The sequence below is a fragment of the Orycteropus afer genome, unplaced genomic scaffold (assembly GCF_000298275.1).
Source record: "Orycteropus afer afer isolate SDZICR_OR568_19922 unplaced genomic scaffold, OryAfe1.0 scaffold00821, whole genome shotgun sequence".
In the NCBI taxonomy this organism is placed as follows: Eukaryota; Metazoa; Chordata; class Mammalia; order Tubulidentata; family Orycteropodidae; genus Orycteropus; species Orycteropus afer.
Genome location: NW_006922408.1, coordinates 642,532 through 656,589, shown reverse-complemented (window position 1 = coordinate 656,589; position 14,058 = coordinate 642,532). Strand labels below are relative to the sequence as shown.

The window sequence follows — 14,058 nt, the reverse complement described above, 5'->3', positions numbered from 1 at the left end:
AAGACTCCATCAGTAACTTGACCTCCATATGCCCCCACTCTGACTGGTGGGCCACAATGATGCTTTGGGTCTCCTGGAATTAGTGTCAATTCAGAGCCAGTGTCCAGTAATCCCTGAAAAGTCTGATTATTTCCTTTTCCCCAGTCACTCTCGTAAAAGGCCTCAGATCCCTTTGGGGAAGGCTAGGAGAAAGACTGACATTATAGATTTTTGGCAATGTAGTGGGGTCCTTCCTCAAAGGGACCTGGCCTCATTCATTCAAGGGGTTGTGGGTCTATAAACTGACTCAAGTCTGGGAAGTGACTGAGAGGTCGTGACTCTGTATTCTGGTGATTCAATCAGGTTGCTGTTCACGTGACCTAGAGTTCTTCTGCCTATATAGATCAAGTAAATATTAGGAAGCTTACCATGTATTTCACTACGAGGAACACCATGAGCAAGTAGCCAATGCCATAATTCCACACCCGTCAGACTATTCTGATTAGTGTTCTGACCCCGCTGTCCATTGTGGTAACCACGCCCACCTTGTCTTTGCCAATTAACTGCTGCCACTTGGACCCTACTACCACAGGGTCCAGTCAGCCCCATTGTATGTAAATGTCTTAGTTCAATTAGGGCAGTTCACACTGTCAAATCAGGTTTACATAAAATAGCAATCACAGCAGTCTTCAAGGATGGTGGAGCTCCCTTCACAAATTTATTCCCCACGGTACTGGTGAAAGGTGTGTCTTCTGGACTCTCCATTTCTGGCTCTAGGGGGTCTAATCTGATAAATCCATTCTAACAGGCCAATTTCCCTAAGCCTCTGGATACCTTCTCCTACATTAAACCATGGCAGGTCTGGTACTTCAACTTGACTTAAGGTAGGCCACCGCATAATCCATGCCTCTGTAAGCAAACCAAATAAACTATTAGATCCTTGCCTAACCTCTCGAGCTGAAACATCGAATGAAGAATCCATACTTAGTGGACCTAAATCAATAAACTCAGACTGATCCAATCTTACATTCCTTGCACCATTATCCCACACCCTCAGTAGCCATTCCCATACATATTCTCCAGGTTTCTGCCTGTACATGTTGGCAAAATCAAGTAGGTCTTTTCAAGTATAGCATATCACCTCATCAGTCACACTTTCTATTTCACCTCTTGGGGCTTGCTTAGACTTGACCTTTGTTATGGGCCTAGCCACCAGAATAGGTGCTTGAGGCAGTTCCTGAGAGCATTCAGGAATGTCTTCTATGGCCTCTGCCTCACACAATAACCCCGCTGGACTGGTTTGGCCAGTCCCCTCAAACTGAGGGGGAGGGGATAATGGTTTTACCATAATCCATTCAGATGGGAAGGATTCAACAGAATTTACAGGCTCCATATCCTGATCTTCCTGATCATCTGCCCATATGTCCCCATTCCAGGTTACAGGATCCCATTTTTTTCCAATCAATGCCCTCACTTTAACGGCAGACACCATTCTGGGTTGGCAATTGAGCTGGCATTGTAATTCAGCCACTCTTACAATAAGACTCTGGATTTGGGTTTCAGCTATGTGAGCTCTGTTAGTAGAAGCTATAAGGCTTTCTTTCAGAGCACAGCTGGAAGCACTGAGGTCATTTACGCAGTGCTTAAGCCAAGACTCAGCAGCTTTGAGCCCATCTCACTCTTTCACCAATTTATCCAGTGTAAGTAGGACTAACCAACCAGCTTCCTTATACTCTTCATTCTGACAAAATTGCAGAAAAGTATCAAATATCCGATCACCCAGAGCGTCACTTCTCACAAGTACTTGATCTATTGGTGGTGATATTTCGCATATTACTTTTGCTACCTCATGCCACAGATTAGTAGGGCTCTCTTTACTAGCAGACACAGAGTCGCTGGTGTCATTAAAATTAATCAAACTGGAGAACCAATCTAGGAAGCCCATCCTGACATCATCAATTTCAAGATATATCTCTTTTTCTGTGATGTTAAAATGGAAGGGGGCAAAATTCTCATTTTAGAATTAGTGTTGTACAACCTCCCTCAAATCCAACTACCACCTTGCTAAGAATGTTATAGTTGCCTCAGAACTGGATTCTCTACCCTTATTCTTTCACTTTCAGTCTCCATATTATTCCATCACTTGCGACAATTCTCAAGTGGAAATGTATTCATTTTCCTCCCTTACTTAAATTTGAATCATTATGAATATAAACTTAACTGAATATCCAGCCCCTCATCATCTGACTCCTGCTTACCTTTCAAACCTCCTCTCTCACAACCTGTCCACCAATATCCTACTCTCTAACTACTGTTACTTGTTTTTTCCTGACTGCATTAGGCGGTATTGATGGAGAGACATAGACTGATTTGAAAGCTAAACAGTTGAATAGAACTGGTATTGCTGATCTATTGGAATTGTAGGGGTAGGGTGGGGTTGATGTTGGTGGAATCATGAAGATTTTCTAGGCTTGAGTTTAAACAGTGGTTAGAGTTTAATCTATTATGCAAGAAAAGCTGGATGCTGTTATCACTCTACCATGCCTGCCCTTCCCCAATAGACTAGCAGAAACATTTGACTTGTCTTCATATTTCCAGCACTAGCACAGTGCTGAAAAAAAAAAAAAAAAAACAATTGTCAAACTGATTCTAACTCACAGCAACCTCATCTATGTCAGTACGCAGAAGTGTGCTCCATAGGATTTTCAATGGCCAACTTTTCAGAAGTAGATCATAGGCCCTTCTTCCTAGGCACCTCTAGACACACTTGAACTGCCAATCTTTCTGTTGGTAGCTGAGCATGTTAACCACTCACACTACCCAGTGCTTAGCAGCACACTACAAGTATCATATAAAGGTTTCTTAGGTCACTGGATGAATCAGTAAGTGCCATCACTGAAGTATGAATTTCTATGGGTCAAAAGCTCTATGTTGTATTTGTGATATATTCATTGAAAGGTTGAAAAAGTTTCTCTGCTATGTACTCTAAAATCTATTGCCACTGAGTTGATCCCCACTCACAGCAAACCTGTAGGACAGAGTAGAACTGCCCCATAGGGATCCCAAGGCTGTAATCTTTACAGAAGCAGACTGCCTCAGCTTTCTCCCATGGAGCAACTGGTGGGTTCAAACAGCTGATCTTCTGGTTAGCAGTAAAGCATTTAACCACTGTACCACCATGGCTGTTCTGTGTGCTCTCAGAAAAACAAAAATCAAACTCACTGCCATTGAGTCAATGCTGACTCGCAGAGATCCACATTGGGTTTCCAAGGCAGTAAATTGTTATGGACATAGATTGTCCCATCTTCCCTCCAGGGAGCAGCTGGTGGGTTTGAACTGCCAACCTTCTGCTTAGCAGTCAAGTGCCTTAGGCAGTGTGCCACCAGACCTCCTTCTGTGTGCTTTAGGTACATCAAAAAAAAAAAAAAAAAAACTTAACAAATTTAAAAGAAAATTCAGTGCCTGATCTTATGGACAGTTGACACTGACTGCCTGATGCATCCTTAGAATGTGTAGGCCACCAAAGCCTGCACAGCCCTTCGTGTTTCACAGTGCTTTTATTCCTATTAAAGGATATTCCTGACTTTCTGGTTATTCGTTTTTTAATTCCCTCCTCCTTTTCCAAAAATATATTAAGGTGCTTCACACAGAAAATAAAACAATTTTTTAGAAATGGAAAATCTGAAACAAGAAAATAAAGAATTATAATCATAATATTGTTACTAAGTCTGTGACTAAACATAAAATCCATCCTCCTGTAACCAGAGAAGGAAGCTATCCATATGGAATAGTTGGCATGTGCAGAAACATAAAAAAAGAAGCAAAGATTGTTTAGTACTAAATTCTAAAATAAACTTATCATATAGACCTTTACTCAAAGGAGAATGGATATTGTAAAACACCATTGACAGTCATTTTACAATGAACGTAGAGATTTTATATCAACTTTTGTTAAAACAACACCTTTGTTTTCTTCTGGGACTTTCCATTATCCAGGATAAAATATAATTTGCTATGCTGCTACATGCTCCTGTCATATTTACTTTATGGATAATTTTCAATGATACACTGAATTTTTGTTACCTAAGACATTTTGTTGCATTCCAGTTTATGTCATGCTTTGTGATCATTCTATTTAAGATTCCTGAATGTTAACTATAATTATCAAAAAACATGTAGTTTTCAATAACAGATTTCAGAAGAGAGAAGCAAAAGAAATGTAGACAATATTGGAACAAACATGCCTCAACCTTTAGACAAAATAGAATGAGCATTTAATAAAAGAAAACAAAAATTATGTCCCTACCAACAAGGAACAAACTCAAAATAACAACATAATGAAATGAGGACATAGCAAAAAAAAAATAACATAAAACCAAACTACTGGTTCAGTAAACCTATTCAATAACCTGTGTGCTCAAAAGTATTCAAAACTATTACTAACATATAGGGTTTTCAAAGTTGTACCATTCATCCTGAATAGCAGTTATCACTGAAAATTCAGCACCAGTAAAGTGCTGACCACACTGTAAGTGAAAAAAAATATTGAGGCAATAGAGACAAAATGCTGTGAGACTAGAATTATAGAATAAAAGCTACCTCAAACGTTTGTACACTTGCAAAGGCTATTTCCTCTACCTGAAATATCTGTCCCCTTCCTTGAATCACCCAGGCAATATACTCATATTTCAGGCCTTTAGATTCTCATCCTGTTATCACTTCTTGGCCTTTTGGCTATGATCAAGTATAGATTCTCATCCTGTAAAAATCTTTCTTTGCCAGTCTCCATAGTCAATTGCTCCCTCTCCTATACTGCACTTTTCTATACATATAACTCATTTATAACTTTTTATCATGAAATGAGTTTGCATATTTGTCTATCCAAACTAAAATGAGCACACCTTACGGTAGCAACCATGTCTATCACTTTTGTGTTTCTGGTGATCATTATTCTGCATTCAACAAATATTAAAGTGCATTTCTTAGAAAAAAATTGAAAATAAATAAGTTGGTCTTTCATACAAGAAGCTAAAAAATTATGAGTTAATTCAGAAAAAATAGAATAAAGTAAATAAAAATAATATCTAAGTATATTAAAAGATATTATGCAAACATCCATTAATGATCAGAACATGAAACATATGCAGTATGAATCTAGATCAATTGGAAGCTGTCAAAAATGAAATGGAACACATGAAAGTCAATATCGTAGGCATTAGTGAGCTGAAATAGACTGGTATTGGCCATTTTCACTCAGACAGTCATATGGTCTACTATGCCAGGAATGACAAATTGATGATGAATGGCATTGCATTCATTATCAAAAAGACCATTTAAAGATCTAGTCTGAAGTACAGTGCTATCAGTGATAGGATATTATCTATATGCCTACAAAGAAGCCAGTTAATGCTATTATTCAAATCTACACACTAACCACTAAAGCCAAAGATGAAGAAATTAAAGATTTTTACCAACTTCTACTGTCTCAAATTGACCAAACACGTAATCAAGATGCACTGGTAATTACTTGTGATTGGGATGCAAAAGTTGGAAACAAAGAAGGAGCATCTATAACTAGAAAACGTGGCCATGGTGATAAAAGTGACACCAGAGATCGCAAGCTGGAATTTTTCAAGACCAATGACTTATTCATTGCAAATATCTTTTTTCAACAACATAAATGGTAACTGTACACATGGATCTTGGCAGATGAAATGCATAAGAATCAAATCAAATACATATGTGGAAAGGGATGATGGAGAAGCTCAATATTATCAGTTAAAACAAGGCCAGGGGTTGACAGTGGAAAAGATCATCAATTGCTCACATGCAAGATTAACCTGGAGCTAAAGAAAATTAAAACAAGTCCACAAGAGCCAAAATATATGACCTTGAGTACATCCCACATGAATTTAGCATCATCTGAAAAATAGATTTGACTCACTTCACAAAAGTGATCAAAAACCACACAAGTTTTGGGATGACATCAAGGACATCATACATAGAGAAAGCAAAAGGTGATTAAAAAGACAGGAAAGAGCCAATTAGTAGACAGACATGCAGGGTGAACATTTACACCAGGTAGATACACTCCTTAGGAAAAAATCTATCACAGGTGACCAGAAGGGCAGTATTTGCACAAGGAGACAGCTCAGAGATCAGGAATGCACAGAAAAGAAGGACACAAGGTAGCAACAGAGAGGAAGTGGGAAGAACACTGTCACATTGTAGGCATTGCAATCAATGTCATGAAACAAGATGTGCATGAACTGTTCTACAGAAAATAAATTTGCTCTGTAAACTTTCACCCAAATCACAATCAAATACATACACACACACACTTGTAAATTCTGCTCAACATTTATTTGGTGCCTACCAGATGTCAGGCTGGATGCCTTGTTCTAAGGGCACAAATTCATGAACTCTCTTCCCTGGCCTCAAGGAGCTCACAACACAACCCCAAGCAAGACATACAAGATGAGGTTGGCCCTGGTTATATGCAGGGTTTTCCTGTCCTGACACAAAGAGTCAATGGTAATACAGTGGTCAGCACCCTGCCAGAGGGCTCCAAACACTCCTAAAAAGAAAAAAGACAAGAAAAAAAAAAGAAAACACTAATATGGATGTCAATTGTTGTTGTTGTTGTTATGTGCCGTCAAGTTGGACCCGACTCATAGCGACCCCTCCTTGGGTTTCCGAGGCAGTATCACTAGGGAAGTAGATTGCCCCATCTTCCTTCCAAGGAGTTGCTGGTGGATTTGAACCACCAGCCCTCTGGTTAGCAGTCCAGTGCCTTAGGCACTATGCTACCAGAGCTCAGAAGAGACTGTAAACCTAGTTCTTGAGCAGATCAGAGCTAAGGCAAATGGAAGAAATGCTAAAGTAAAAAAACTGAGCAGAAAATTTCAGAGTGGCTCAATAAGACAAAGTAAATTATTATAATGAAATGTGGAATGACCTGGAGTTAGAAAACCAAAAGGGAGGGACATGCTTGGCATCTCTCAAGCTGAAAGAACTGAAGAAAAAAAAAAAATCAAACCTCGAGGTGCAATATTGAAGGATTCTAGTGTCATAGTGCCTAAGGCATTTGATTGCTAACCAGACAGCTGGCCATTCAAACCCACAAGCCGCTCCTTGGAAGGAAGATTGGGCAATCTACTTCTGTAGAGATACTGCCTCAGAAACACAAAGAGAGGTCGCTATGAGTCAGAAATGACTCGATGGCAGTGAGTTTTTTTTAATTTTCTTTTTATGGGCAAAATATTTATGATGCAGGAAACATCAGAAGAAGATGGAAGGAATACACAGAGTTACTGTATCAAAAAAACTGGTCAATGTTTAAGCCACTTCAGGAGATAGCATATGGTCAAGAATGGATAATATTGAAGGAAGAAGTCCAAGCTGCACTGAAGGAACGGCAAAAACCAAGGCTCCAGAAGTTAATTGAATATCCATTGAGATGTTTCAATAAACAGATGCAGTGCTGGAAGCACTCACTCTTCTATGCCAAGAAATTTGGAAGATAGCTACCTGGTCAACCAACTAGAAAAGATCCATATTTGTGTCCATTACAAAGAAAAGTAATACAACAGAATGTGGAAATTATTGAATAATACCATTAATATCACATGCAAGTAAAATTTTACTGAGAATAATTCAAAACCAGTTGCAGCAGTACATCAACAGAGAAATGCCAGAAATTCAAGCTAGATTCAGAAGAGGATGTGGAAAAGGGATATCATTGTTGATTTCAGATGGATCTTGCCTGAAAGCAAATACCAGAAAGATATGTTTTATTGACTATGCAAAAGCATTTGACTGTGTGGATCATAACAAATTTTGGATAACATTGCAAAGAATAGGAATTCTAGAACACTTAATTATGCTCATGAGAAACCTGTACACAGATAAAGAGGCAGTTGTTTGAACAAAATAAGTGGATACTGCCTGGTTTAAAATCAAGAAAGTGTGTATCAGGGTTGTATCCTTTCAACATACTTGTTCAATCTGTATGCTGAGCAAACAATCTGAGAAGCTAGACTAAATGAAGAATGCAGTTTCAGGATTAGAGGAAGACTCATTAACAGCCTGTGATATGTACATGACACAATCTTGCTTGCTGAAATGAAGAAAACTTGAAGCAGCCCAGCTCAACAGCACCTAACATCATCTTCCCATCCACCCACCCTCAAAAGAAACCAAACCAAGATTTTACAAATGAGTCTACCCAAAAATTTATGAACTGGATAATGTTTATGATATATAACTGCTTCCACAGACTAGAAAAGATAAAAGTTTTACTTAAAAATATATTTATTGCCCTAAAATAAACTTGACAGCAATTTGAAACAAAGATAACATAATAAAGGAAAATTATAGGCCAATCTTACTTTTAAGCATAGAAGTAAAATTCCTACTAAATGAAATTCAACCAAATTAATCCAAAGTTTATTCTAAACCATGTCACAATTAAGTCAGGCTTATCCCTGGAATACAAGAATAATTAAACATTGGAAATCTGATATAATTCACAATGACATTAACATTTTAAATGAGGAGGGAAAGGAAAAACAAAACATTTGATCTCCATCATCTCACTACATCAGAAAAATACAATTCCCTTATTAAGGAAAAAAATCCTAGCAAATTGTAAAGGAAAAGGTTCTTATCCTGATAATGAAATGAAGGGCACCAACAAAAAAGGTACCAAAAATGTACCAAATGTTCCAAATATGTGCACAAAATATGCTCATACTTATTAGAGAATCCCAATTAATGTTCCCCATAAATGGCAATACCTATGACCTTTATTATTTATTGTGTACTTGAGATCACCTTGCTTGCTGAAAGTGAAGATAACTTGAAGCACTTATTGATAAAGATCAAAGATTACAGTATGGATTACTCCTCAACAAAAGAAAACAAAAATCCTCACAACTGGACCAATAAGCAGCATCATGATAAATAGAGAAAAGACTGAAATTGTCAGGGATTTTATTCTACTTAGATCCACAATCAACACCTATGGAAGCAGCAGTCAAGAAACCAGACATTGTATTGCACTGGGCAAATGTGCTGCAAAAGATCTCTTTAAAGTGTTGAAGAGCAAAGATGTCAATTTGAACACTAGAGTGTACCTAACCCAAGCCATGGAATTTTTGATCATGCACATGTATGTGAAAGCTGGACAATGAATAAGGAAGATTGAAGTAGAGTTGATGTCTTTGAATTATGGTGTTGGTGAAGAATACTGAAAATACCATGGACTGCCAGAAGAAGAAACAAATCTGTCTGGGAAGCAGGGAAGGTGGAACATTCCTTGGAAGTGAGAATGGCCAGACTTTGTCCCTACTTTGGTCATGGTGTCAGAAGGGATCATTCCCTAGAGAAGGATGCCATGCTTGGTAAATTAGAGCATCAGTGAAAAAGGAGAAGACCCTCAATGGGATGGATTGACACAGTGGCTGCAACGATGGGCTCAAGTATAGCAAGGATTGTGAAGGTGGCACATCACCAGGCAGTGTTTTATTCTGCTGTACATAGGGTCACTACAAGTTGGAGCCAACTCAACAGCACCTAACAACAACAAAAGAGATCCTGGCCAATAACACATTTTTTACTGAAATAAACCATGAAATACAGTTTTATGACATGACTTGGGACAGAAACATGTTAAAGAACTGATAAAGCACTCCAAGGTCTGACTTATACTTACCTTTATCTTTTATCCTGCCACTACCTTGGTTTTCTTTCTCAAGTTATATAGTACAATATTAACTGCGCATACACACACAGAGAGATACCCCAAACTATTTCTCACCTCTCTGACTTATTCAAGGTGTCATATCTGCCTGAAATGTGCTCTTTCCATTTCCTCCCAGAAGCCTACTCCCACCCTTGCCAAGCTTCTTTCAGTTTTGATCCTTATTGTCATAGCACTTAGTATGTTGTATTACAAACCCAGTATGCCTCTTGCTTCTAAACACTGAGCTTCAAATATAAAGCTCATCATAGGAGTAGATCTTAATTATTTTTATAAACCTCACACCTAATACTGTGCCCAAGAAGTTGTTTTACAATTTTGAATCCCTTGTCATATCATGATGTCCCTTTTACTGCAAAGAAACACTCAAAATCAATACTAACAGCTGTAGTTCTTTTCCTTAAAAAATAAAAAAAAAAACTTACTTTCTTCTTTCTTCGTGAGTGTTTTTCAATGTCTGCATACTTTCTGAAAGACAAAAGAAAGTCAATTTGAAATTTTAAGAAGCCCAGGCCAAAATATATCTTTATAAACATTTAGTCTTTTACTTTTCAGAAAGGGCACCAACCAAGAGGAAGTAAGCTTACTGTCCACAGAGGTTCATGTCAACAAAGATTTCCCAGCCTTAATACTAGACAAGACCCTTAAGGAAGTCTGTTTGATTTCCTTTCTTGATATCTTTGAAAATCAAACAGATTCTCATTTGTAAGGGTATAATCTTACCCGAGGATGTCATATTTATAGGTACTTTCTGTCCTAATAAGAGTCTGGTAATGCCATGTTTAAAGCATTCAGCTGCTAACCAGAAAGTTGGTGGTTCAAACCTACCAGCTGCTCCATAGAAGAAAAATGTGGCAATCTGCTTCCATAAAGATGTAAAGCCTTGGAAACCCTATGGGGCAGTTCTCCTCTGTCCTACAGGGTCACTATGAGTCAGACTTGACTCCACAGCTGTGGTTGTTCTGCTCTAAGGTTTTTATATAATAGAGGAGGGGAAAAAATTTTAACTGTTGAAATTTTTGATAGCTACAAATCATTTTCACAAATGTTTCCATTACATAACTCTCACCATAACCATCTGAAGCAAGTACTATTATTCTCTCCATATTGATAAAGAAACCAAAGCTCAGAGAGGTTACACAATGTCCCACAGCTGATCGATGGAAGCACTGAAATTTAAATTCAATTTAAAACCAAGTGCTTCCTCTTTCAACCACGTCACAGAGCTCTCGTCTGTCACCTGCACCTTCATGCCCAGCAGCAATACAATTGCAGGCACCCCATTTCTAATCCTTCATTATTGAGACTCACTCCAATAATAACTATTCAAATCTGGAAGTGTTTCTACAAGTACCTTGCTGGTGGTGTTCACTGATGGTAAGTGGGCATCTATGTCTTAGTGACTACGAGTGACCTCATGTTTATCCCACACCTTGACGTCTTTGGCAGCAAAGAAAGATATTTAACCAATTGACAAATTCAGCTCAGAGTTCAACAGATGAATAGATGGGAGCGAAATAAACAATACATTAAAAAGAAGGGGAATATGTTGTGGGGAGCAGGGGCAACAAGGTCAACAGAACTGATCAGGTCTTGAGCAGCCCCAAATTGAATATATAGTTTACTATACTATGGGGACTATGAGCAATTTTTTAAGAAGTTGATAAAATCAAGAAATGCCCACACTTGCCAGACAAGCAGGCAGGCAAGACTCTAATCATCTGCCTGGATATCAAGTTGCTATAGGGGTATACATCCAGAGACAGAACAAAGGAAGCCTTTTGCTGCCTTGGAAAAGAAAATCTAAAAGCATATAAACCAGAATAGGAATGAGGTTAGCCATACACACTGTGCCCGCAGGGGTGTTTCAAGTTTTCTAACTATAGAATGTGCTCCATATGTGCAATAAAACACAGGGGAATGGAAGGCAGACCACCTTGCCCAGTATTTTCTGAAAATAAACTGCACATTTAAAATCATCTGCCCTACTCCACAATGAGATGAAAAATGGCACCTCTTTTCCTTTCCTCAAGATAATGACCATCAAAAAAGCCTTGACAGAGAAATAGCTACAGGAAAGGACTCTAGTAAGCCTTCAAATAGTTTCTTACACTAAATGTATTTCAAACACACCAATCAAAGCTAAGCAATCAAGGATTCACAATCCCACAGATCAGCTGGAGAAACTGCTCATCTCAGCAAGGCTTAGAAAACAAGAAAAACCATCAATGCATGAGCTAATGGTCAGTGCCTATTTTAAAAATTGCATCTGACAGAGGCTAATGAAAGAACATTTCAGTTACATCTGTCTACCTGAGGGAGGTAGAGCCAGGTAGTTACTAGTGAGCCTGCCCCTGCCCTGCGTGTAAGCTTGGCATGCCTGTCAAGAGAAATCCTGCCTTTCAAGGTAGGTGAAATATTAGAAGGGCTAGGAAGAGCACAGTATCCAGTGCATTTGAAGGTCTCACTGATGTGGTCACAGGGCACCACAAAGAGCACATCCTGTGGGTCCCTTCACCTGTAACCTACAGACTCATAGCACCCCAGGCCTGTCTATTTCACCAATACAAAGCCAATCAAACTCAGCCTCAGCCTCCATGCTAGGGCTTTCATTTAAAACAGGGAAAAACAGGATTTGCATCAATATATATTTTTGAATTTCAGTCTTGAGCTTAAACAGTAACTGGCATAACAGTGATGTACATTCAGGTGCACTTTAAAATCTGCAAATTACCTTCTCATTAATTATCCCAATTTATCTTCAGGAAAATTTTAATTTTCACCAAAGGAGAAAAACAGGTTCTAAAAATACAGCCAGGTAGATGTAGGAGCAAGAATCAGCTCAAATTTTCAAAATCCAGATTCCAAAGCTATCTTCTATCTCTGCTGCCTTTCATAACCCACCACTGAGCCTGGTCAAACACTCACACAAAGCATCAAAGCCCACATGAGCACAATCAGTAGCTGTGGCTGCTGATGGTCTCAGATAAATATCTTTCTGTATCTAGAAAATAAAATGTGAGAAAAGTTAGAGCATTATTTTGGATGATTTACTGTCCCACTGATACTTGGAAAAGGAAATATTGAGGCTTTACACACAAACATGACATAAGAAAACAAGATGGGTGGGACACTGTGAAACTTCTTTAAAGAAGCATCAAATGGAATTCTGTCCTATGAACATCAATCAGACCACCTCATTCTACGGCTTTTAAAGAACAGTCAGCTGGTTGCAACCAATTCAACAGCAATGCATTTGTTGGTTTGGGTTTTAACTGTGAGAAGGGCTATCCGAAAATAGAAATGAAAATGCACCATGTGCTATATCTGCATCAGTCTGTGACATTGGGAAAGCAATGCAAAGCTCAAATACTAAACATTTCTGCCTCAAGATAAAAACATTATGCATACCTCAAGTATGACTTTACAAGAGCACATTTGTTGTTGTTGTTGTTGTTGCTGTTGTTAGGTGCCGTAGAGTCATTTATGACTCATAGCAACCCCATGCACAGCAGAATGAAACACTGCCCGATCCTGCACCAGCTCCATAATCCTTGCTACACCTGAAACCATTGTCGCGGCCACCTTGTCAATCCATCTTGTTGAAGGCCTTCTCCTCCTTCGTCAACGCTCCACCTTACCAAGCATGACATCCTTCTCCAGGGAACGGTCCCCTCTGACAACATGACCAAAGTAGGTGAGACGAAGTCTGACCATCCTCACTTCCAAGGAGCATCTCAACCACGCTTCCTCTAGGACAGATCTGTTAGTTCTTTTGGCAGTCCATGGTACCTTCCGCATTCTTCACCAACACCACAACTCAAAAGCATCAACTCTTCTTCGGTCTTCCTTATTCATTGTCCAGCTCTCACATGCATATGAGGCAATTGGAAATATCATGTCCTGTGTCAGGCACATCTTAGTCCTCAAGGAGACATCCTTGCTCCTCAGCACTTGGAAGAGTTCCTTCACAGCTGACCTGCCCAGTGCTACACGTCGTCTAATGTCCTGACTGCTGCTTCTGTTGGCATCGATTGCAGAACCAAGCAATGTGAATTCTTTGACAACCTCAATCTTTTCTCCATTTATCATGATGCTGCTTATTGGTCCATTTGTGAGGATTTTTGTCTTCTTTATTTGAGACATAATCCATACTGCAGACTGTGTTCCTCAATTTTCATCAGTAAGTGCCTCAAGTCATCCTCACATTCAGCAAGCAAAGTTGTATCATCAGCATATCGCAGGTTGTTAATGATTCTTCCTCCAATCCTGATGCCATGTTTTTTTTCATATAGTCCAGCTTCTCGGATTATTTG

General features: G+C 38.9%; 1 protein-coding gene across 1 annotated transcript in view; it reads right to left on the bottom strand.

The window, feature by feature from the left end:
• Window positions 1-14,058, bottom strand: part of DCDC2C (doublecortin domain containing 2C) — a 173,886-nt gene that overhangs the window by 37,990 nt on the left and 121,838 nt on the right. Inside the window, exon 6 of the mRNA XM_007957895.2 lies at window positions 10,168-10,210. Within this exon, the coding sequence (XP_007956086.2) occupies window positions 10,168-10,210 (43 nt within the window). The remainder of the gene's footprint in view (window positions 1-10,167; window positions 10,211-14,058) is intronic.